This window comes from Athene noctua, chromosome Z (assembly GCF_965140245.1).
Source record: "Athene noctua chromosome Z, bAthNoc1.hap1.1, whole genome shotgun sequence".
NCBI lineage: Eukaryota > Metazoa > Chordata > Aves > Strigiformes > Strigidae > Athene > Athene noctua.
The window spans coordinates 88,087,484-88,109,668 of NC_134077.1; the positions used below are offsets into that span (position 1 = coordinate 88,087,484).

Sequence of the window (22,185 nt, forward strand, 5' to 3'; positions counted from 1 at the left end):
TAGTAATTATACTTAGCATTTTGTCATATATTAAGAGTGGTTACAACAACCAAATCTGTAGCTTCATTTTCTAATTATTTTTCCATTTTTAGTTTCTTATATTTGTAGGCTTACACTCAATATCAGTATTTGTACTACACGCGTAGCTGCTACCCACATATTGACTGAAATGCAGGAATGGAAAAGACCTCGGAGTCCTGGTCCACTTTCAGAGCCAAAACAAAGGCCACATCAAATCATCCTTGCTTGTCTGATTGTTCCTGTCCCTTTGTATTGCATTGTCTTGTTTCTTGGCTTTTATAGGGAGATTTTTGTGAATTGCTGAATGTTGATAACATTACCCAGATTTTTTTAAGGATGAGGCTTTCTTGACTGCAGAAGAAAAGGAGTAAGCAAGGTACAAATTACTCTTTGTGGCCACAGAGTGAGCTTAGCCTGAAATATTTGCTTTATACTAGTCTGAAATTCAAAAGTCTTCATCCTGACAGACATCCTGTCATACAAACGTACGTTCTTACAGCATAACCTGCATTTCAAATGCAGTCGGCACTTTTATCTTAGGAGCACACACTAAGGATGCCTTCCTGTATTCTGTTACTCTTCCCATGACAAATCTTTAGTGTGACAACTATTTATCAGGAAAATTAAAAATCTTCTTTTAGCATTTAAAAAAAAAAAAAAAAGAAAAAAAAGTAAAAGTTGTCTTTTGAGGAAAAAATTAAAATTGTGTAGTTCTCAACTGCCAATTCTGACATAGAGTAAAATTATGGGAAAAGGTGGACTCGGTACTTTTCTGAGCCATTGCCATGGTGGAGTAAATCAACAGCAAAAGTGGCAGTTCAATAAGCAAACCAGAGTGAATGTCATGAGCTTGCCGTCACCCATGCCCTAATCCTCCTCCTTTCTGGATTTAATGGCACCTTACATTTTCTATAAATTTATTGCAGACTTACAAGACAAGAGCTTATTTTACAATAAGTTTAATTTAAATTATTTTTAAGAATGATTTATGGACTGCTTAACAGCTTTGAGAAAGGAGTTATATGAAGTGAAAGCTGTGGCCGTTCCTAAAAAGAAGGAAGGAAAACAGTTTTCCCACTGAGCTGGGAAATACTTTAAGTATTTTGAAGCTAATATTTATCAGATATCCACAGATTATCACTGCAGATAAATGAATGAATAACTAAAAAAAAATAAACGAAAGTGCCCTGGTTTTGGGAAGGTAATTTCAATTAATTGCCTCATTCTAAAAGAAAAAACGCTTCACTGAAGTTCGCATTGTGTCATTAGAGTGAATTTGTAATTGCTTTGCGTTCCGCATCAGAACAATCACTACTTGTACATTTGATCTTACACCTGAGCAGCTGGGAAATGGACTGTACATTTTATTCTTCTGTAGAACTGGTTATTGTTGCAACATGGCAACCGGAAAGGATTTGCTAAAATTAGCTCCACTATTTGTATTTCATTGATTGAATTTTTGGAACATCAAAAGAGGTTGAAGACACGAACTTAGAATTATCAAGATAGAAATGTCACTGTGCGTGAAATGGTGAACTACCCAAACCCCCTTCTATCTTTGCAGCAGCACTGGTGTTAAAGTGTTCTTCTGTGATAAATGAGGTGAAATAGGTAAAGATAACTGAACAAACACAGAGCAAGGACATGAGGTACGGCTTCTTAGAAAGCAATCTCAGTTGGATGACTGAGCACAATGTTCACCAGATTGTCAGAATTAGTAGAACCAACAATCCCTGCACATAATGGCATAAATCAGTTCAAGGATTTTGCTATCTGGAAGTGCTCGCAGTGAAGCACAGCCCAGTCAGGACTACAAGGGCATAGAATTTGAAGAATGTTTATTGGCATGAGGTGACATACAGAATCTTGAGTGTGTTTTAAATCCCATGTAAAACTTAAGAGGGAAGAGGACATTATAAGAGAACAACCAAATCTTTCCACAAAATGCGGATTTTTTTTTTTTTCCAAATACCATTTTCATCCATTTAATGTTTTTTCCTGTGAATGTCCAACAATGGAATTACTAGTTTTTCTGTGTTCTTTCAACCCACACAGGACAGTTACAATTATATGGTAGGATTCTAAGTTCTTTTGAGGAAAACAAACTTTGCCTTTGTTCACATAGCACCAATCACCAAATGAAAATAAAAAAAGGTCGTAATAATTACTATATAATTAATATAATTACATACACTGGACTTATTTATAAAGTGTCATTCTCTAAGGGAGCATTTAAAATGCTTATTAAACTAATATTTTTTAAAAAACAAGTTGTTAGCATATGCAATATGCTTTATGATTCATGGATAGAAAATATTGTATATTCATGCTATATAAACCACAGAAAAAAAACCCTGTAATGATAATTAACTGATGAGACTTACATAAAGAATCCACAAACCACTAATTAAGTTTTTGATTGTGAAAATTCAGTCTGCCTGAACAAACTTGTAGACAAACCCTTGGCTGAGGGTGATCTGCAAAACTTCACAAACACAAATAATCACTTTGCAGTTGTCTTCTCGCTGTTTATGGATTTTACCTATTTTAACAATAGACAGCTGCAAATTAAGCATATAAATCCAGATTATTTTGTGAAATCCATGTGTAGATAATGGAGAGAGATGAGTATGATTGGGAAAGGGTCAATGAGAGCCTGAAGATGTCTGTCCTCTCTCAGTAGAGACTGTCAAGGCAGTCTAGAGGCCTAAGCTTGAACTAGATGCCCTCTAGATAGAAAAAGGCAAAATTAATCCCTTACTCAACCCATATAAAAGACTGTAAATAATTATACAATGTGCTGGTATAATAGGTTTGAAATGGAGGAAGTGAAGGAATATTGTGCAAAACATTTTTGTTATGGATAGTTTAGATGTTTATTAGAAAGTAGTACTGTGTATAGATGTGCATAAAAAAATGCTCAGCACATAGGAAAGTGTTTCTACTATTAATTTCTTACAATGCAAAGATCCATGCAAAACTCCTAAGTTGAAGAGTTTCCTTACTCATACTACCAGTTCTTTCAAGAGATTTCAACTATTCCACTTCTTCATTTTGATCCATATATAATTTTAAATTCTTAGTCATGCTGTTTGATGATGAGTTGATGATAAGAAGACACCAATTATTGTAGAGAAGTATTCATATTCACTTGCATTTTTTTCTCAAACGCTTACACAAATATTACACAGAATCACAGAACCATTGAAACTGCAGGGCTGTCTTGAGACTGCCTACTCCCACACGCTGGCTCAAGCAGAGTCAGCTAGGGCAGGTTGCCCGGGACCATGTTCAGTTAGGTTTTGATGACCTTTAAAGATAGCGACTCCACAACCTCCCTGGACAGCTTGGCTCAGTGTTTGACCACCCCCACAGTAAAAAAAGCTTTTTTTCTTATGTTTGGATAGAATTTCACATATATTAATTTGTGCCCTTTGCCTCTTGTCCTGCCGCTGGGCACCACTGAGGAGGCTCTGGCTCCCTCTTCATCATACCCACCCATCAGTTATTTATACACAAATCCCTCTGAGCATCCTCTTCTCCAGGCTAAACAGCCCCAGCTCTCTCAGCCTCTCCTCATAGAAGAGATGTTCCAGTCTATTAATCATCTTCATGGCCCTTTGCTGGACTTGCTCCATGTTTTTGTTGTACTGGTGAGCCCAGAACTGGACCACGTTAGAACTGTTGGAAGAGGTTAGTGCATCTCCTGCAAGAAGATACACAGAGTTGAACAATATTATAGAAAGATTAAGTAGAGATGAGATTTAGCAATATTATGTCAGTCTTTTCTATGAAGGTATGGAAAGCCAAGAAGAAAGCTACTTCTGCACCACAAAGCCATTTTTGAACTGCGAAAATAGTGTTTTCTACTAAACAACGTGTCCCTTCCTCTCTGATAGTCTAATTCCAAATCTAACAGTTATATAAATAAGCACGCTTATTTTATAATCAGTCTCTTTTGATTACTTAAAAGAAGAAAATGAGACCAAAATATGTTTGAAAATGTTTATATATACACATATGCTGGGACAGAAATTTGCCTTTCAGAGTGATTTGTTTTTTTGGGATGTCTAAGCATCCACCAAGTCTACTGATTAATATTCTGCATTATTCTTCAGGCTGTTAATTTCTGGTACGTCCTGGTGATGAATGATGAACACACAGAGCGGCGCTATCTGCTTTACTTCCTTTTGAGTTGGGGGCTTCCAGCTTTTGTTGTGATCCTGCTTTTAATTATCCTGAGAGGAATCTATCATCACAGCACAGCACAGATTTATGGCCTTGTCTACAATGATCTGTAAGTTTTCCTTTAACAAGGCACGAGCTAACTATTGTACTCTCTCTTTTGCTTTATATTTAACTTGCTTGCTCGTAGAGAAGGGGATATGCATGCAGCACAACGCAGTGAGGGGCAGGGGATTCCTCATTTGGTGGAGGTGAAGCAAGTGTGTCACCCATATGCAATGCATCACTCCCCATGGAACTAGGCTTTGCTCCAGTTTCTCCACAGTTCCATCCTGGGCTGAGCATTGGCAGAGCCAGCTCGAGCATGTCTGCTTTGTGGGTAAATTATTTATTCTCTTCTGAGATGGTGCGGTTCCAGGGTAAAGGATATAAATGGTTACTGCTGCAAAAGTGAGCAGAAGAGCATGTTTTTCTTCCATTTCATTTCCACGTTTTAAAAAAACACAACACCAAACCCAGCCTTGAGATCCCGCCTCTTAGATTATTAAATATGTTCTCTGCTAACAATGTTTCAATATTAACATGTCAAATATATTTCCTGAAGTGTTTCTCTTGGAATATAGAGTATGTTGTATTACAAACTGTTCCAAATTTGAGCTTTGCTGTAATGCCAATAATTAACACAGCCCTTTTAAAACTATATATAACTTCAGAAAACTGCCCTAATTAAAACAATTCCTAGAACTTTAGACATTTAAGTGGAAAGATACATAGATAAATATTTTTGTTCTCCTTCCCTACCCCTTTGACACTGGCCCCTTTTCTGGCAAAGCTAATCTATAGCTTTGATATAACCTAGATAATAGTTATTCTAGGATATGAGGCTATTATGTTTGTTCACTTTGTGTCATAATTACATGCTTCATGCGCCAGAAAGAGTAAACAGAAAACTTTTAAAAAAATAATATAAGAAAGTACAAGTTCTTTTTATGGAAACTTCTTTTAATGGTGCTTGCAGAGTAAACCCGAAGCAGAATATCTGTGCATCATTCCATTATAACTGAACATAATTCAGTACAGTGTGGTTTTTTTGTCATACAAAGGGAATTGCTTGAGAAGTAGATACTAGAATTCAATATCCATGTGTCTGAGAATATGCATATACGTATATATGTGCAGTTATAAATATTACTTGTGTATATATAAATGTATACGTGCACCGTGTATGATAAGCAGGCATACCTGATTTAGATCTAAATGAGCTATGCTCTGTACTACAAGCTGTCCTGCCATGCTAGCCAAGGTTTAGTTCCACGATAACAGACACCATCTCTCAGCTCAAAAGAATACCTGAGGTCCACAACAGCAGACCATTTCTGATATTCACACATCAGGGACCGCTGCACAGCTCTACACCGTCCCATACACACAGACTTTTCTTTGCAGAACATGGTGAACGAGAGTATTGTATTTTTCTTCATGGTAAAACACTTCCACGTGTATAGTAAACACAAGAAATGTGTGTAGCATAATCAAGTCTTCTGATTGCTATCAGGCTGTGGGTTGATGGTATCGCTATGCAGTGAACCACCTTTTCGCAGTTGTTGTCTTTTGATGTCCATGTCTCATTCATTCAAAAACAAGGAAAAAATCCCTGTGTTCTGATAAAATCATCAAACAGAGGAAAATTACTCAGTCCAACTCATTTGCCCAAATTAAATATAAAACTTTTCCAGCATCTTGTTAAAGTGGGCAAATGACAGAAATCATCGCAAGCTTAGTGAGTGTGCAGCGTATTCCAGTTCAGTCAATGTGAACACCGTAAGGAGATACCTGCAAGGATTTTCATAAATAGCATCGATGCTGATTCCTAATTCCAAGAGCACTTTAAGAGTTGCTCTTAATTATACACAAAGAAGACTTTCAAAGGCCGGAATGTAGGAAAGCAGACAGATTGAACTACATCATGTGGTTTGTTTTCTCCAAACCAGGACGTAGTAGTGGAAAAGGTAACAAGGAGATTTCCAAAGTCAAGGCCATTACATGCCAACTTCAGAATCAGCCTCAGAAATAGTTTGAGAACAACGGGGTGATGCCTAGGAGCTCATTTCATGTGAGAGCTGGTAGGCTGGTTAAGATAATAAAAGCAGTAAAGCCTGTTATCTTAGCTCTCTTCTAAGTGATCACTCCTTTGGGCATTTTTGGATTAGTGTGGTGTCTGACCAACTGGTTTTGCTCCTCACCAGAATGCCATGGGCACAATTAATAGCCAACAGGATAGCTGTGCTGAAAGAACTTAATTTTATGCTTGTACTGAGCAAAAAATTTGAGCTGTTTTGGATTTTGTGCTTCAAAAGAAGTATTATGACAGGGCCTGGCTTCAGATACGACAAATTCTACACTCAAATGCATGTATTTTGCACAATAACTCCCATAACATGTCACACTATAAAACTAATAGGTTGCTGTGGTGATAACAGTAATATACATACTGGTGATTATCTTCATAATTAGCAGAGTTTATGTGGGGCATGAACAGTGCATTCTGGCATTATGAGAATTTTTTAATGATACTGATAAATTTGTCTGTATCAATGCCACCACACAGCACGATTTTTTATATTTTTTTTTCAGATCCTAGCTCAATTATGTGTGAAAGAGCTAACTGCCAATAAAAGGCTGTTTTACTCCTCCCTTTGCCAGTTCCCCCATTGCTCAGCTAAAGAGGTGAAAGGCCGGAAAAGTTGCTGATGAAAGCGATCACATCAGCATAGCTGGAATGAAAGGAGCAATGAGATGGGCATTTGCATAGGATGGGGTGGAATGGAGGAAGAGCTGTCTGTCTGGATATCTCTAAAGAAAAATGTGGAGGTTCTGTGAAGGCCTGATACAATACCTTTACTAAGGAAAGTAATAAGATTTGATCCCCACTTAAAAATATGCATTAGTTCTTATGCCTTCTTTTAAAAAGGAGTAACAAGTTATTTCAGATGCAGGTGTCTATAACTGCACCTCTGCTTAATTTCTGTGTGTAAAACCATTGGCTCAATCATGTCACATGAAAATTCAAAGTAGGGGCATTCTCTGCGTGCAGCTGACCAGTAGAACCAGCCTGAACAGGCACTTGACATCTATCTGGTGTTTTACTTTTTGTACGGTAAAAAGTCTTACATGAAAATTTGTCAGTGTTTGTAAACGAAATCTCTAATGTGTCTCTAAATTTCAAGTATATTTTCTACCCTGCTCTCTAGTAACCGTGCTCTAAAATGTATATCCTTGCTTAAGAATTGCCATGATGGCTGATGCATTAGTGGTTTTTAGTGATAAAAGGCAGGTGTCAGCTCCTTTCAACTGGCTAATAACTGAAATTTGAATTAAGCTTTGAAATGGATGGTTTAAAATCACTCCGAAAGAAATATATTATCCTTTTGTATTTCTGAGTTTTTATGTCATACAGTCAATTTTCCAATCCCTGCTTGAATGTACTGCAATCTTCATCTCAAATATCTTCTAAGGACCTAAATGCTATCATTTAGGTACACACTGCTTTTAAAAAATGTTTCCTTTTGTCATTTCTTATTACACTGAATGTCACCATGACTTTATGTTGTGACATAGAGACCTCTGGATAACCTTTCTCTTTTTTTTTTCTTTTTTTTTTTTTTTTTTTCCTTATCTCCCATCTGATTGTCTCTTTTAGAACTATAAACCAAACCCACAGTTTGTGTTTCTTCACATGAATTGGCTTTGCACACTTCAGCACCCTTCTTCTCCTCTTGAGAATAATTTTTCTTGTTGAATAAGAAAAATGTATGAACAGATCAGACGAATTCTGATCACAAGAAGACAAGAGTTCAGCTTAAAATTCCAAAGCTCGCTGTTGTTCCCAAAATTCAGACAGTTCAACGTTTGCTGTTGACTTGGCATATGCAGCTAGCCAGTCATGGCCTTATTTCTGAAAATCTTTTAGCTGATGTTCTCAGAGTGAATTTAATCTTAGCAATATGTTTAAACTGAGTAATGTATTTCTAATGAGTCTCTTGAAGTACAAAGACACAGTTCACCTGCTAAGGTGGAAAACATGGAGGCAAATCGGAACTGTAGATATGGCAAAAGAGATGGAAAGTGCACTGCAGAGGTGAGGAAGGGGATGTGAGGAATTAGATACAATCTAGCTCCCACCAGTTTCATCCTGGTCCCATTCCTGGTTAATTTGGAGACAAATGTCAGCAATATATGCGTACCATGCATCACAGGGGATTTACAGACTGCAGACAGTTCTAGAAACCAAAGGAGGTAGGGATAGAAAACCTCAGACTGGTGAATGACTTGAGACTAGCAACAATTCAATCATCTTTTAGAAGAAAACTGTGTTTGGGTTCATGATGTCACCGAAATCAGGAATGAAACTCCTTAACGCTGAGTTTTCTCACTAATAGGCAGACATTATTTAGCCAGGACCTGAGGGAATCGGTCCACCTAACATGTAGGTTGCCTCAGCCAAAGCTAATCTCACTCTGTTACATACATATTCATTAAATTTCCCGGAACTAGGTATATCTACATAGTCATTACTCATGGGGTTGGGTCTCTGAGGGGCTCCATAGGGTCTTTGGTGGTCGTTAGCAGTCATTAGCTCTGTTTGTTACAGTCCCTGATTACTCATCTAGTTCTGACAGTTTTCTAAAGTACATTCTGAGATAAACTGGCGAAAAATATCCTTGATGATTAAAAAAAAATATCTAGGAGGATCCCTTATAAATCTCTTATACTTAAAAAACAAAGAAGCAAGCAAAATGACTTCTAAAATAGGAATCCTCAACAATAAAGTAGCTTTCTAATTTCTCATAGAGCCCTAAAAATTTAATTATCCACACTTGCATACAAGTACAAATTTCAGTACCCTTGGAAGTCAGTGGAACCACACCCATTTGCAGGGTTTTGCCTTAACTCATCTGAGATCAGAGGCCAGAATTTTTTAATTACAAGTATCAGGTTTTGTTCACAAACATGAGTTTAAAGGTTAATTATGCTACATTCACTGGACTTGTACACAAGAGTACCCAGAGCTATAATAGCTGTTACCAAAAAAAAGACTACTGCTTTAAAATTGTTCAGAATTACAGCTCAGAGCTTGAACTTTTAAGTAACTTGGGTGGTTTGAAAACTCTTAAATAAAATAGCATTGTATATGTTTTTTATATACTTGAGAAATACTCTTGTTGCAGCTTAAGCTTTGAGCCTGACTAGGTCTTCTTCTCCTAAGGAGGCCAAAGGTCTGTTTTTATTAGAGTATAAACTAAACCACGTAACCTTTGAAAACGATAAAACTGGAAGTGATTAGACATAACAGAATACAAATTTAAAAGTTTATAAACAAGCATCTCCCTGCCCACTGTGGCCTTGCAAAAGCTGGTCAGGCTGGTTTTCAAGCATGGCTTTTGTCAAGCTTCAGCCTACCTTCTTTAATTGAAGCAAACTGTATAGTTTCCTCTAGTTCCCAGAACAGAATTTTTGGTTATTTCTGAGACGTGGTGGTCTGCTCCTTACACTTTTCAGAACTCTTTTCCTTCTGCCAATCCCTCCAGTTTCTAGAAGTGTCTCTTTTTTAGCAGGATCATTTATTTGCCCAAGGGAAGAATGATCTCCCCTCTCAGGAGGTCCCACCTGATTCACTAATTTTCCTCTTTAAAATCACCAGTGGTAAACAAACTGACCACAGAAGAACTGCATGTACCGTGACAATACTTTAAAATGACAGAAGTATCCGTGTATTTGTTTTCAGTGTTAGTGATATGATAATATCTCACAGCAGAAAAATGCTAAGTTAAATGTTCTCACAAATATATCTTATATTGTCGGCCATGTCAATACCTATGAAAAATCATAGAATCACAGAATTCCAGGTTGGAAGGGACTTCAAGAACCATCTGGTCCAACATTTCTTGGCCCAACCACAGTCTAGACAAGACGGCCCAGCACCCTGTGCAGCTTAAAAGTGCCCAGTGTTGGGGAACCCACCACTTCCCTGGGGAGATTTTTCCAGTGGCTGATTGATCTCGTTGTGAAAAATTTTCCTCGTGTGTCCAGTCAGAATATCCCCAGGAGTAACTTGCACCCATTACCCCTTGTCTTCTCCTTGTGGCTCCTTGTGAGTAGAGAGTCTCCATCTTGTTTGTAGCCACCCTTTAAGCACTGGAACATGGTGACAAGGTCTCCCCTAAGCCTTCTCTTCTCCAGGGTGAACAAACCCAGTTCTCTCAGCCTTTCCTCACAGGACAGGCTGCCCAGTCCCTTGATCATCTTTGTGGCCCTTCTCTGGACTCTCTCCAGCCTGGCCACATCTTTTTTGTATAGCGGAGACTAAAACTGAACACAGTATTCCAGGTGCGGCCTGACAAGCGCTGAGTAGAGGGGAATAATGACTTCTTTATCTCTGCTGGTGATGCCCTTGTTGATGCAGCCCAGCAGCCTGTTGGCACAGCAGCACACTGGTCACTCATGTGGAGCTTGCTGTCCACCAGGACCCCCAGGTCCCTTTCCAGAGCTGCTCCCCAGCTGGGTAGATCCCGGCCTGTGCTGCACTCCTGCATGATGTTTTCCCAGGTGCAAGACCTTACACTTGTCCTCCTTGAACTTCCTAAGGCCCTTGTTAGCCCCCTCTTCCAGCCTGTCCAGGTCTTCCCGCAGGGTGGCTCTCCCTTCCCAAGTGCCCACGTACCCACTCAGTTTGGCATCACCAGCAAACTTCATCAGGGTACACCTGATCCCATGATCCACGTCACTTACAGAGATATTAAACAGCGTTGGGCCCAGTATCGATCCCTGGGGACCCCACCTGTGACAGGCTGCCAGTCTGAAAAGGAGCCATTTCCCACCACCCTCTGGGTGCAGCCTGTCAGACAGTTCCCCCCCACTGCACAGACCCCTTGTCCAGACAAATGATGAATGAAAAAGAATGAAAAAAGATTGTCCTGCACAACTCCTTTCTAGAAAAAAACTTCTATCTCCTCTACAGTCTAGTTCAGGGCAGAAGTTTTTCCAGCAAAGTCACTGGATCTGTGACTGTGCAGCCACATCCAAGGGACAGGAGAACACAAGGCTGGAAACAATGAACTTCTTTCTGTGACTAAGAGTTAACAAGTCTTCCTGTTACTCACACCGCAGTCTTTCTGAATCAGGTTCTTATACATGGGCACAACACAGGGCACAAATTAACGTCTAAGGAGCCATGGCCAACATTATTTGGAAAACAAACTTCACAAAAAATGCTTTCCGGTGCCAGGTGCATAGCAGTGGGTCAAGGGCCCTTTGTGTGTCCTCACACACGAGTGGGGAGACAGAACTGGATTTCAGACAAAACAAGCAGTGAAGCTGCTGATTGAATGCTGTTTCCTTCAGTGAGTCACACCCCGCTGGGTTGTACAGGAGTGGTAAAACAGAAGCGAGGAGACAGCTCGTGCTCTGATACTGTCTTAATTGTTGGTTTGTTAACACCTGTATGCTTAGAGCTGTAAAATGCACAAAAATAAGGGTAGTCTACACTCCCAAAGGTACTTTCATGTGGTGAAGCACAGATGCTAGCAGGGTTTGCATCACTTCCCAGTGTAGTGAAGAAGTGGAAGGCTTGAAAGAAGCACAAACCTGTAAATGATTATCCTCTGCTTTTATATCTGGTGTTAGACAAAGTTGTGCGTGATGAGAAATGTTTACTTCAAAGTCCTGCCAGGACTGGAAGTTTGATTGATAAGTCCCATCAAAAGATTTCTTAAATAAGTTTTAACTCATAGGGATGGGGACAGTCTAGGCTCAGGGCTCAACCCAAATGCTGCTGTAAGGATAAAATCTTCACGAAATAGATTTCCAGACACTACTTTTACGTTTTATTTCGAGGGCTACAGCCCCACACCTTCTAATTACTTACTGCCTGCGCTTACAAGGAGGACCCTGTAAACCTTTTTTTTTTGTTGGAGATAGAGTCATGCCAGGCTGGTGCACTGACACTTAACCACATAAGACAAAATAGTGGATGCTGTTCTGGGTCTCACCAAGCTGCATGACTGTTTCACTGCTGGCACACATTCTGGGCACTGATCCCTGGCTTGCTAGCTGTTCCCTAAAATAGAGCCCTGCTTTCTTAAATCCAAGGACTTGTGCCACTACCAGTAACAGGAATTTTTTAGCTTGAGCGAGCTAATTGCTGTCCAAGTATTTGACTGAAGTCTCATGTCCCCTTCCCATATTGCTTCAGAAGTGCTGAATTTAGTCCAGAGACTTAGAACAACATGCTTGAAGCACTAGGCTTTTACAGGCAGGAATAGCTAAGAAAATAGCTAAAAATAGCCAGAAAAAGCGTTCAGGGATTTTAATAAACTGTCAGACGTGCTAAGAGGAAGAGGTTTGCATGGTGAACGGATGTGGAATTCCCATCCCCTAATACCTAAGCCTTAGTTTATATTCCACGTGGACTTGGAAGTGTCTCCCCAATGGTCTTCTCTCTCCTGCTTGTGCTTCCTGTTATCCCGATTCTTCTACCTCCTTTTTCCTCAGTTCACTGTTGTATCATCTAGGATTTCAAAGCTTTTGCAAACCACTGTTGCTAGAGCTCGGCACAGAGCAATGCTTGAGCATCTGGATGCGAGGCCGAGCGCTGCGCAAACCACTCAGCCGAAGCAGTAGGGGGAAAAAAGCCTGTATTTTCCACTGGCTAATTTCTCACCACTCACTGCTTTGCCCTTCTCGGCAGGGTAAATTATCCCATGCTGAGCTCTGTGCTACCGTAGGAGAAGTGTTTCTGATGGATCAGAGCTACTTGGGTTATGCCTAAACTGCACTACAATATAGACATTCCCATATACATATGTATATATGTGTGTACTGGGCAAATTACCCCACTTCCCTGACCTATGGCAGAAGTTAAGAGAGTACAAAGTTTGACCTTTTTGTATTCTGTACTTGTGCTTTATTTTCTAAACCCCTCCATTATTTCCAGTGAAGCTGCCTAATGTGCTACCCACTGCTAAGGGTTATTTAGGAATCTCTTACTGCTAAATGCGATGGCTTTAATTACCTTTTATTTATCCCTCATTACCAACACATGTTTTCAGTGGAGGACAATAGTTGGGGGTGGGGGCAGGGGGTTGAGTGCTTTTTATATCTTGGCAAATATTTACTGTTAATGTTAAGCAAATGCTAGCATATCAGAAACAGACATAATCGCTGTGCTGTGCTTTTGAAACATTAAAACAAAGAAAGATAAATTCCGGCTGATTTGAGTGATGGAATTTTGAAAGGTGATTAGAGAAGAATACTTGTTACTAAGGTAAAATTTCCAACCGCTGCTAAGTTCTGACAAACCAAGGTAGTTTTAAAGCATTTCAAGAATAGCTTGTTGTAAGTGAAAGTTGCACCCACAAATGACCTTGGAGCCTGATCCTTCAAACAGGTTCCGATGAGGGGATTTCTGTGCCCATGCAAAACTCCAGAGACTCCTGTGTAGTACTATGGCAGGAGTAACAGAGAACTTCTGCAGGATGAAGGCTTGCATCCCTGCCACTGACAGCTTTAAAAAGCTTCGTATTTCCTTTCAGGTTGTGTAAGAATTTAGCAAGATAGTCCCTCCTACTTCATGATCTTTAATTAGCAGAACGCCGCCTACTGCTACTAAAAAAGATTGTTCTTGGTTCATCTGTTTTCCAACAGTTTAGAAAAGCTTTCATCTGATATGCTAGAATATAACAGGAAATGCTAAAATAAGCAATAGTGAGATCAATATGAGCAACTGGCTCCGACTACTTCATTGACACTGACATGCTATTTATAATAAGTATATATCTAACCTCTTGTATTTGATCTTCCTAAAAAGAGTAGTAAAAAAAAAAAAAAAAAAACAGGTTGGGGTTGGTTTTTTTTTACTTCACCGCAGGAGTGTTCTGCGATAGGTTGATTTTGTTCTCACATTTTAGTTGTGTGAAGTACATGGGCATTGACTGTATTTAATGCAGCGAGCTGTGCTTTGCAAGGCAAACTCTTGTCTGAGCTATGTAACAGCACCAGTAATTATATAAAAGTGTATCTCACCGATCTGTGCTAAAATGCCTATGAGAAAAAGGAACACAGCTTTAGGAGATTGATGTGTATTAGTAGTATTAAATTTAATTGGCGGTATGGCTTATACAGAACCGCTATGCCTGACAGAGAGGCCACAATAGAAGCGTTTGAAGTGCGTGCTTATCCTGGGCATTTATTGTGTTACAACAAAACATGCAGATTAGAAGAAGTACACATTCTAAATACTGTTTTGAAGTGGGGAAAAAGGCTTTCGCATTTTGTTTTTCTTCATCCCAAAGGGCAGGACTGTGAAAATGTGCCTTATTTGACAGTTTGCACATAGAAACATCTCCTTTACCAGCTAGATTTACCTTAAAATCCTTGCTTGAATGAATGGATAGAAATAGTAAGCTGGTTAGGAGTGTCTGCCCTAAAATCTAGTACAAGGGAAACATTTTCTTGCATGTGAGAAACTGTAACAAACATTAAATAGTAAAAAAACCCAAACCGTAATAACAGATGATTGTTTCAAAGCCATTGATAATGGCTGATACACACGGGGAAGAAGCCTTAGAAATAAACAGGAGCAAGATAATTAAAGAGCAAAATAATTAACTGAAATCAGACCATAAGTCCTTACATAATTTTAAAAATGCTGTGTTAGCAAGAACCCTGCTCTAAGAGATTTCAAACCCGCTGCTACCAGCATATTTTCCTGGTGGAATGCTGAAGGCTCCAAGTCTTCTGGGACTTCTGGGATGATCTGCCTGGGGACTCCAGATCTTACAGTGCTTTGGAAGCCTAACCTGTATTAATACAGTGCTTCTGCTAAGTGCTTGCTGCTTCTCCTTTGGTGCTTCCTCAGTATTAACTTTCACAGGAGGGGGCAAAAAAAAAAAAAGAGGAAAAAAAAAAAAGTATAAAATTGTTCTGAGAACTTTCCAGAGGATGGCATAATGAGAAGACTGAAACACAGTGGGCCATGTTCTAAAACAACAGCAGATGACATTTTGGGTTCTTATTATAGAAAAGCATTGCTTAGGCATTTTATTTTTCTCCTTTTCCCAACTGTTTAGCTCTACAGTGACAGCAGCAGTAGAGAAAAACAAAGAAATTGTATTTTGCTTTATTATGCAATAGGTCTGGTTTATTGACAAGGCTGTTGTTGCACACACTGACTCAAATTGAATCTTCTGAAGATCCTGTTCTTCGCTGTTTCAAAACAGCATCTTGGCACTTCTTCATTCTTTGTTCGTGGTGGACTGGATTTTCCCCACTGTTTTCTATCATCGGTAGTTATTCTGTACCTCCGTTAATCAATATGGTTCTATTTGTAATGAATTCTGACATGTGAGTCAATGCGATACGGTCAAATTTCTAGCAGCAGTTCCCACTGATACAGAGTTGTCTTTCAAAAAACTGTTGGGACAGTCTGTCCAAATGTAAACAAGAGTGAGCAAGCCTTGGACTGGTTTCTGGCAATTGTAAGTTCCACTGCTTTCTGAGTTTACATTTCTTAACCAAAATGATCTAACTGTGTTTTCATTACCTTTTTTTCCCCTTCTTCTCCTCTTCTCCTCACTCTTTTTCTTCTTTCTTTTGCTTCATAGAGGAAAGAAACTAAAAGAAAACTAAATAATGCCAAAGGGTCGACTGCCACATTACCACTCTATAAACTCTGGAAAAACTGTCACTAAACATTTTGCGTTTCATTTGACACATCCAGTAAAAAGAATTAATTTCCCTGTGTTGAATTATTTATGAAATAAAAGGTATGGGCCCATCTCTGAGCTAATCCGCGTGAGATATAAACTGATTTTAATTAATCAAACACAGCTTTCTTTTTCGTTCATACCAAACAATATCCACAGCACTAGCATGGGCAGTAAAAGGTTTCTTGGTTTCATTTTCCCATCATGCGGATGAGGTGACAGAGGCTAAGTACAGCACTGGATCAAAGGGGTCAGTCTAGCCGTGTTGTGCTTTGGGCAGTAGTATTTGATTACAGAAGTCTCAAAATGGACTTTTTTCATAGCTGTACTGGACTCTTTGGGGCAGTTTTTATGGTTCATAGGAGGTTTGCTTTGCTTTGACCCATAAGCAGATGATGTTTGGTGCTCCAGGGAAAATCCCCTATTTCCTTTTGAGGAAAAGTGGTTAAACAAAAGCAAAAATAACGTCATGGTGTTGCCTTTGAGCTGCAGCTATAAGGAAAGCACTTGCCTTTTAATTTTTTTTCCCAAAATAATTCCAGAGATACACACAACCTTTCTCAATCAAGTGCTTTGCTGAAATTATAGAGTGAAAAGTTTTTTTCCCCCGATTCCAGTTTTTTGCACCACATCCATTAGGTAAATAGGGTGAATTGAACCAGGAATCTTTTACATTTTTACATCAGAATTTGTGACGTTTTCTCCATGGATCAAGGCCACATCCAAAAGTAGGATAACCTGTGAAAAAGCTTGTGGAACATCGTGGCCATGGGTTTATGAAGAGCTTGCACAATGTGCAGAGAGTAAGATTTCTTGCACAGGTGCATGTAAGATGCACTTGTAGCTCCAACCAGACAGGTATTTTTGGGTCAGAGGCTCGGTGTTTGTGTCTGTGCGAGGTGCCCCGTCTCCCCCAGGGAACTGTGCCAGCTTCGGGACGCTCAGCTGCAAGAAGCAGCTTATCTCAGTGTTTCTGCAGCACGCCGACAGTGGCTAACCAAGCACAGCCTTGTAAAACCCGGCTGATAAACAGCTGGTGGAGCCAGTCACGCTCACCCTTCAACAAGTTGCGGTTTCTCATCCCGGGTCTAACAGACGTGGGAGCGATGCCAACCATGCCCCTTGCTGGAGGTGGCTGTGAGGGGACCCGAGCTCCTCGGACATTGACCTTGGCCGTGGCTCAGCAGCAGCACCCAGAGCCAAAAGCCGAGCTTTGCTAGGCGGCCTCACAGGCAAGCTGGGCTCGTATCTGCCGTGTCACCATCTGGGAGAGGCAGATGCAGCGCTTTTGATGAGGAGCACGGGGGTGCAGACGCTCTGCAGGCTCACAAATTTAGGGTTTTTTCAGACTGCTTGTGAGGAAAGAAACTCGTACTTCCTCCAGAGCAGTAACGCTGCGAGTTTCCGCTCTGCGCCGTGTCCTGCACACGCTGTACTGAGAGCTGCCTCTGTTTGCAAAGCAGGGGCGGAAAAAAAACCCACCCTGAAAACCCCAAACAAACAAAAGACTATATACTGCAAAACCCTCTGTTAACATCCAGAGCTGGAGATTCCCTGGCTGCATTGTTTGGAGGCGAGAACTGAGAGAAGGTTTTTAAAAAAAACCTCGCTCGTATCAGGAAGGGTTGCCTGTGGTTTACTTATCAGCAAGAACATTCATTTGTATTAGTGTTTTTCGCTTGTCAGTAACAACACCAACATGAATTTACAGTAGGAGTTCAGCAAACACCTCATTGTTTAAGTTAAAAAAACAATCTTTACAAATGCCGGCACACTGTATTACATTTCTGATTTTTTTTTTTTTTTTTCCTGACATTTTCTTAGCTTTCCTAAATGCCTTATCTTACTGGTAGAAAGCCTACTTATTTTTAACAAATTTACTTTCTAAGTTACAATAGGTTTTTTCAGAACTAGAAGCAACAGGAACTGACATTTAAATAGCTTCAAATACCTTTCATGCAGAGAGAAGTGTAATATTTACAACTGTTCTGTCTGTCATCTTAAATTTCAGAGGTGCTTTATACATCACAGATTATTCTTTGGGACTAGAACCGACTAATAGTAGAAAACTTTTTACTTTGTAAAATATAATTCCAGCAGAGTACCAGTTTTAAAAAAACTGCTGTAGTTGTCATACATCCTTTAGTTTCAATACAGTAATTGGAACCCAATTCGCACCCTAAATTTTTTTATGGAAAGAAATAAGCAAAATATTTCCAGTAAGAGCATGTACATATGTAAATACCACTTTAAAATCTTAACCTGTCTAGTTAGAAATTTCCAGTGTGAAATGAATACATTTCCGAGATTTTTTCTAATAAAATCATAATCTGAGCTATTTTATAACGTTGTACTAAAACTTGATTTCAGAAAATCAGAGTTCTGTTTAAAATCTGACACAGTCCAGGTAATTTGGCCAACAGGGGTTAAGCATGTAGTTAGTTCGCAAGTCATTAAAAAAAAAAAAAAAAAAAAAAAAGTGGCAGGGATTTTCCAAAAAATATAGGAGAGCTGGTGGGCAACCACATCCTGCCAAAGCGATGTCAGTGGGATGTGGGCTGTGTCATGCCTCTTTGAAAAACTTGAGCAACACCCTTTGACTCAGTTACAAACCAGTGCTGCTTTCACCTTAACATATGGGCATTTATTGGGGTTACCTGATGCAAATATAAATCTGATAGCTCTGCCCTGGTTATTTTGAGCTACCCTTTTGTTGCAGAGCAGACAAAAAAAAAAAACCCCGAACCAAAAACAAACCCAAACTATTTCCTGAGAGGAATCTCTTGCTAAAAGAAACCCTAACATATATTGGAGAGTCATCAAAATATGAATCCATGACACATTTCAGTCTGCCTCCTCTGCTTGAACAACCTCTCTGGCTTGCCAAGTGTAACTTGGAGTACCCTGAGGTGGCTGTAATTTACGCTGACCAGTGTGAAATTTTTCTGCTCTGCTCAGTCCTCTAGAAAAATCAGCCTAGCCGGAGTGAAGGTCCTTGCTTAGTGGACTCATACAAAGGTTTCTGAAACACTGAATCATGAAAGCAGACATAGTGTGCTTGCCTTCTGCTTGCCTTCCACTGCTTGATTTACCCAAGCCATGTCATTTTTGCTTTTAAAACTTGCCGTGGGCCCACAGTTGTTATGAATAATGAGCAATTAGAAATGCAGAGTGCATCTGACCATTAATGCTTGGCTTCAGTACAGCTAACGTGGCCTTTGAGTCATTTTTATCAAGGCATCCATGGCCTTCGTCGTAATGCACGCCATTAATTAAATCTGGCCAGGCATGTCAAGGGTAAGAAGAAATGCTTCTATAGGTATGTCAGTGATGAAAGAAAGACTAGGGAAAATGTGGATCCTCTCCAGAAGAAAATCAGAGACCTCCTTACCCAGGATATGGAGAAGGCTGAGGTACTCAATGACTTTTTTTTCCTCAGTCTTCACCAGCAAGGGCTCCAGCTCCTGAGGGAACTGGCAGCTGAAGTGGCTAAGCCACTATCCATCATATTTGGGAAGTCATGGCAGTCCGGTGAAGTTCCTGCTGACTGGAAAAGGGGAAACATAACTCCCATTTTTAAAAAGGGAAATAAAGAGTACCCGGGGAACTACAGGTCACTCAGTCTCAGCTCTGTGCCTGGCAAGATCATGGAGTGGATCCTCCTGGAAACTGCTGAGACACGTGGAAAACAGAGAATTGATCAGTGACAGCCAACGTGGCTTCACTAAGGGCAAATTGTGCCTGACAGATTTGGTGGTCCTCTACAACCAGTGCTGGTGGATAAGGGAAGAGCAACTGTTGTCCTCTGCCAAGACTTGTGCAAAGCATTTGAGACTGTCTTGCATGACATCCTCGTCTATAAATTGGAGAGACGTGGATTTGATGGATGGATCAATCACTCAGTGGATACAGAATTGGCTGTGTGGTCACACTCAAAGAGTTGTGGTCAACAGCTCAATGTCCAAGTGGAGAGCAGTGACGAGTGGTGTCCTCAGGGATCGGGGTTGGGACTGGCACTGTTTAACATCTTTGTTGGTGACATGGACAGCGGGATCGAGGCCCCTCAGCAAGTTCACTAACAACAGTAAGCTGTGTGGTGTGGCCGACAGACTGAGGGATGGGATGTCATCCACAGGAACCTTAACAGGCTGGAGATGTGGGCCCATGTGAACCCCATGGAGTTCAACAAGGTCAAGGGCAAGGTCCTGCCCACGGGTAGGGCAATCCCCAGCACAAACCCAGGCTGGGCGAGGGGGGGCTGGAGAGCAGCCCCCAGGAGAAGGACTCGGGGGGTCGGGGGGTGGAAACTGCCCGTGAGCCAGCACCGTGCGCTGGCAGCCCAGAAAGGGCCCGTGTGCTGGGCTGCACCCAGAGCAGGGGGGGCACAGGGCCAGGGGGGGATTCTCCCCTCTGCTCCGCTCTGGGAGACCCCCCTGCAGGGCTGGGTCCAGCTCTGGGGCACCAACAGCAGAAGGACACGGACCTGCTGGAGCGGGGCCAGAGGAGGCCACGGAGATGCTGGGGGGGCTGGAGCCCCCCTGTGAGGACAGGCTGGGAGAGTTGGGGGGTTCAGCTGGAGGAGAGAAGGCTCCGGGGAGACCTTAGAGCGGCCCCCAGGGCTGAAAGGGGCTGCGGGAACGGGGGGAGGGACTCTTGATTGGCGACTGAAGGGAATAGGACCAGGCATAATGGTTTTAAACTAACAAAGGGCAGATTTAGATGAGATCTGAGGCAGAAATTGTTCCCTGTGAGGGGGGTGAGGCCCTGGCACAGGCTGCCCAGAGCAGCTGTGGCTGCCCCCTCCCTGGAAGGGTTCAAGGCCAGGTTGGACGGGGCTTTGGGCAACCTGGGCTGGTGGAAGGTGGCCCTGCCCGGGGCAGGGGGGTTGGAACTGTATGATCTTTAAAGTCCCTTCCAACCCAAACTGTTTTATGATTCTGTGAATATGCAGCTGCAGTACATTATTATGACTGTTTTTTCTGCAGTGGCTGGAGTGTTCTGCTTCAGACAAAAATGCTCCAACGCTGCTCTCAGTTTTTGAAACAGCACAGACATAGCATTCAGTTTTGCTGTCTGGGAAATTATGACATCCAAATTTGCAAACAGACCAATTTGTGTTTAGGACTTAATTTATATATATTTTCTAATTTTAACTACTGAAATATGACTATCACAGTATGAAATTAGCGTAATGAATCAGTATTTCAATATACTCCGTTAGCTGATTTTAATTTACATATAAACACTGTAATAAGACTGTAAGGAGATACACTCTCCTAATCATCATTAGGTTTTATGTAGAAGTTTGATCTTGCCACTGTAAGTCAAGACAAAAGGAAAAAAAAAATCTGGTGTATGAGTTTTTAGGATCAACTTGAAATACAATAAAGGGGGCTGCTTCTCTCCAGCTGTTAGGTATCCGCCATCACCCAAAATTAACAATATCACTGGGTCTCCTACAATTGAGGAGGTTACTACTTGTCACTTTTGAAAACATTTTAAATGATAAAACAATGCCTCAAATTCCAAACATTTCTGCCAAATAAAATAGCTCCAAGAACTGATACCTTGCCCAAAGTTTAAGTGACACAGACTGGTTGTCATTCACATTTGTCTGAACTCTCTCCTGTAGCCAGAACTCTAGAGCACTTGGTCCTGTACCTGCTCTGTTCTCTGCAAAGAGTCCTCGTAGGGTTAAAATGTATTGCTTTGTCTGATTTTCTTTCTTTCAATTCAGAGTATTTGAAACAACATGAGAGCTGGCTTGACAGCAGCCAGGGAACTGTTTTTATAACGTGAAAGCGAGGGTGCGTGTGGTGTGCCCTCACAGGTGGCACGTGGGCATTTTTGAGAGCCTGTACTGGGTCTGGCTGAGATGGAGTTAATTTTCCCCATAGCAGCCCTCCCCGTAGCAGTGCTGTGCTTTGTACTGGTAGGTAGAAATGTACTGATAGGTGTCTGCTGCTGAGCAGCACTGGCACAGCACCAAGGCAGTCTCCCCGACATCTCGCCCTCACCCTCAGTAGGCTGAGGGTGGGCAAGATCCTGGGAGGGGACATAGCCAGGATGGATGACCCAACCTGACCAAAGGGATACTCCATACTGTATGACATCTGCTCAGCAATAAATCTAAGAGAACGAGAGGGGGAACATTCATTATTACATGGCTTGTCTCCTGGGGCAACCACTACGTGTACTGAATCTCTGCTGGACATCA

General features: G+C 41.0%; 1 protein-coding gene across 7 annotated transcripts in view; it reads left to right on the forward strand.

Moving 5' to 3' along the window:
* ADGRV1 (adhesion G protein-coupled receptor V1) overlaps nt 1-22,185 on the forward strand; it is a 308,947-nt gene that overhangs the window by 219,696 nt on the left and 67,066 nt on the right. For 6 of the 7 annotated variants that reach the window (XM_074932928.1, XM_074932933.1, XM_074932927.1 and 3 more), the window contains one exon: nt 4,140-4,318. In XM_074932928.1, the coding sequence (XP_074789029.1) occupies nt 4,140-4,318 (179 nt within the window). Of the gene's footprint in view, nt 1-4,139; nt 4,319-19,417; nt 19,641-22,185 lie in introns of those variants that run through there. The other variant, XM_074932934.1, reaches the window with a different exon arrangement.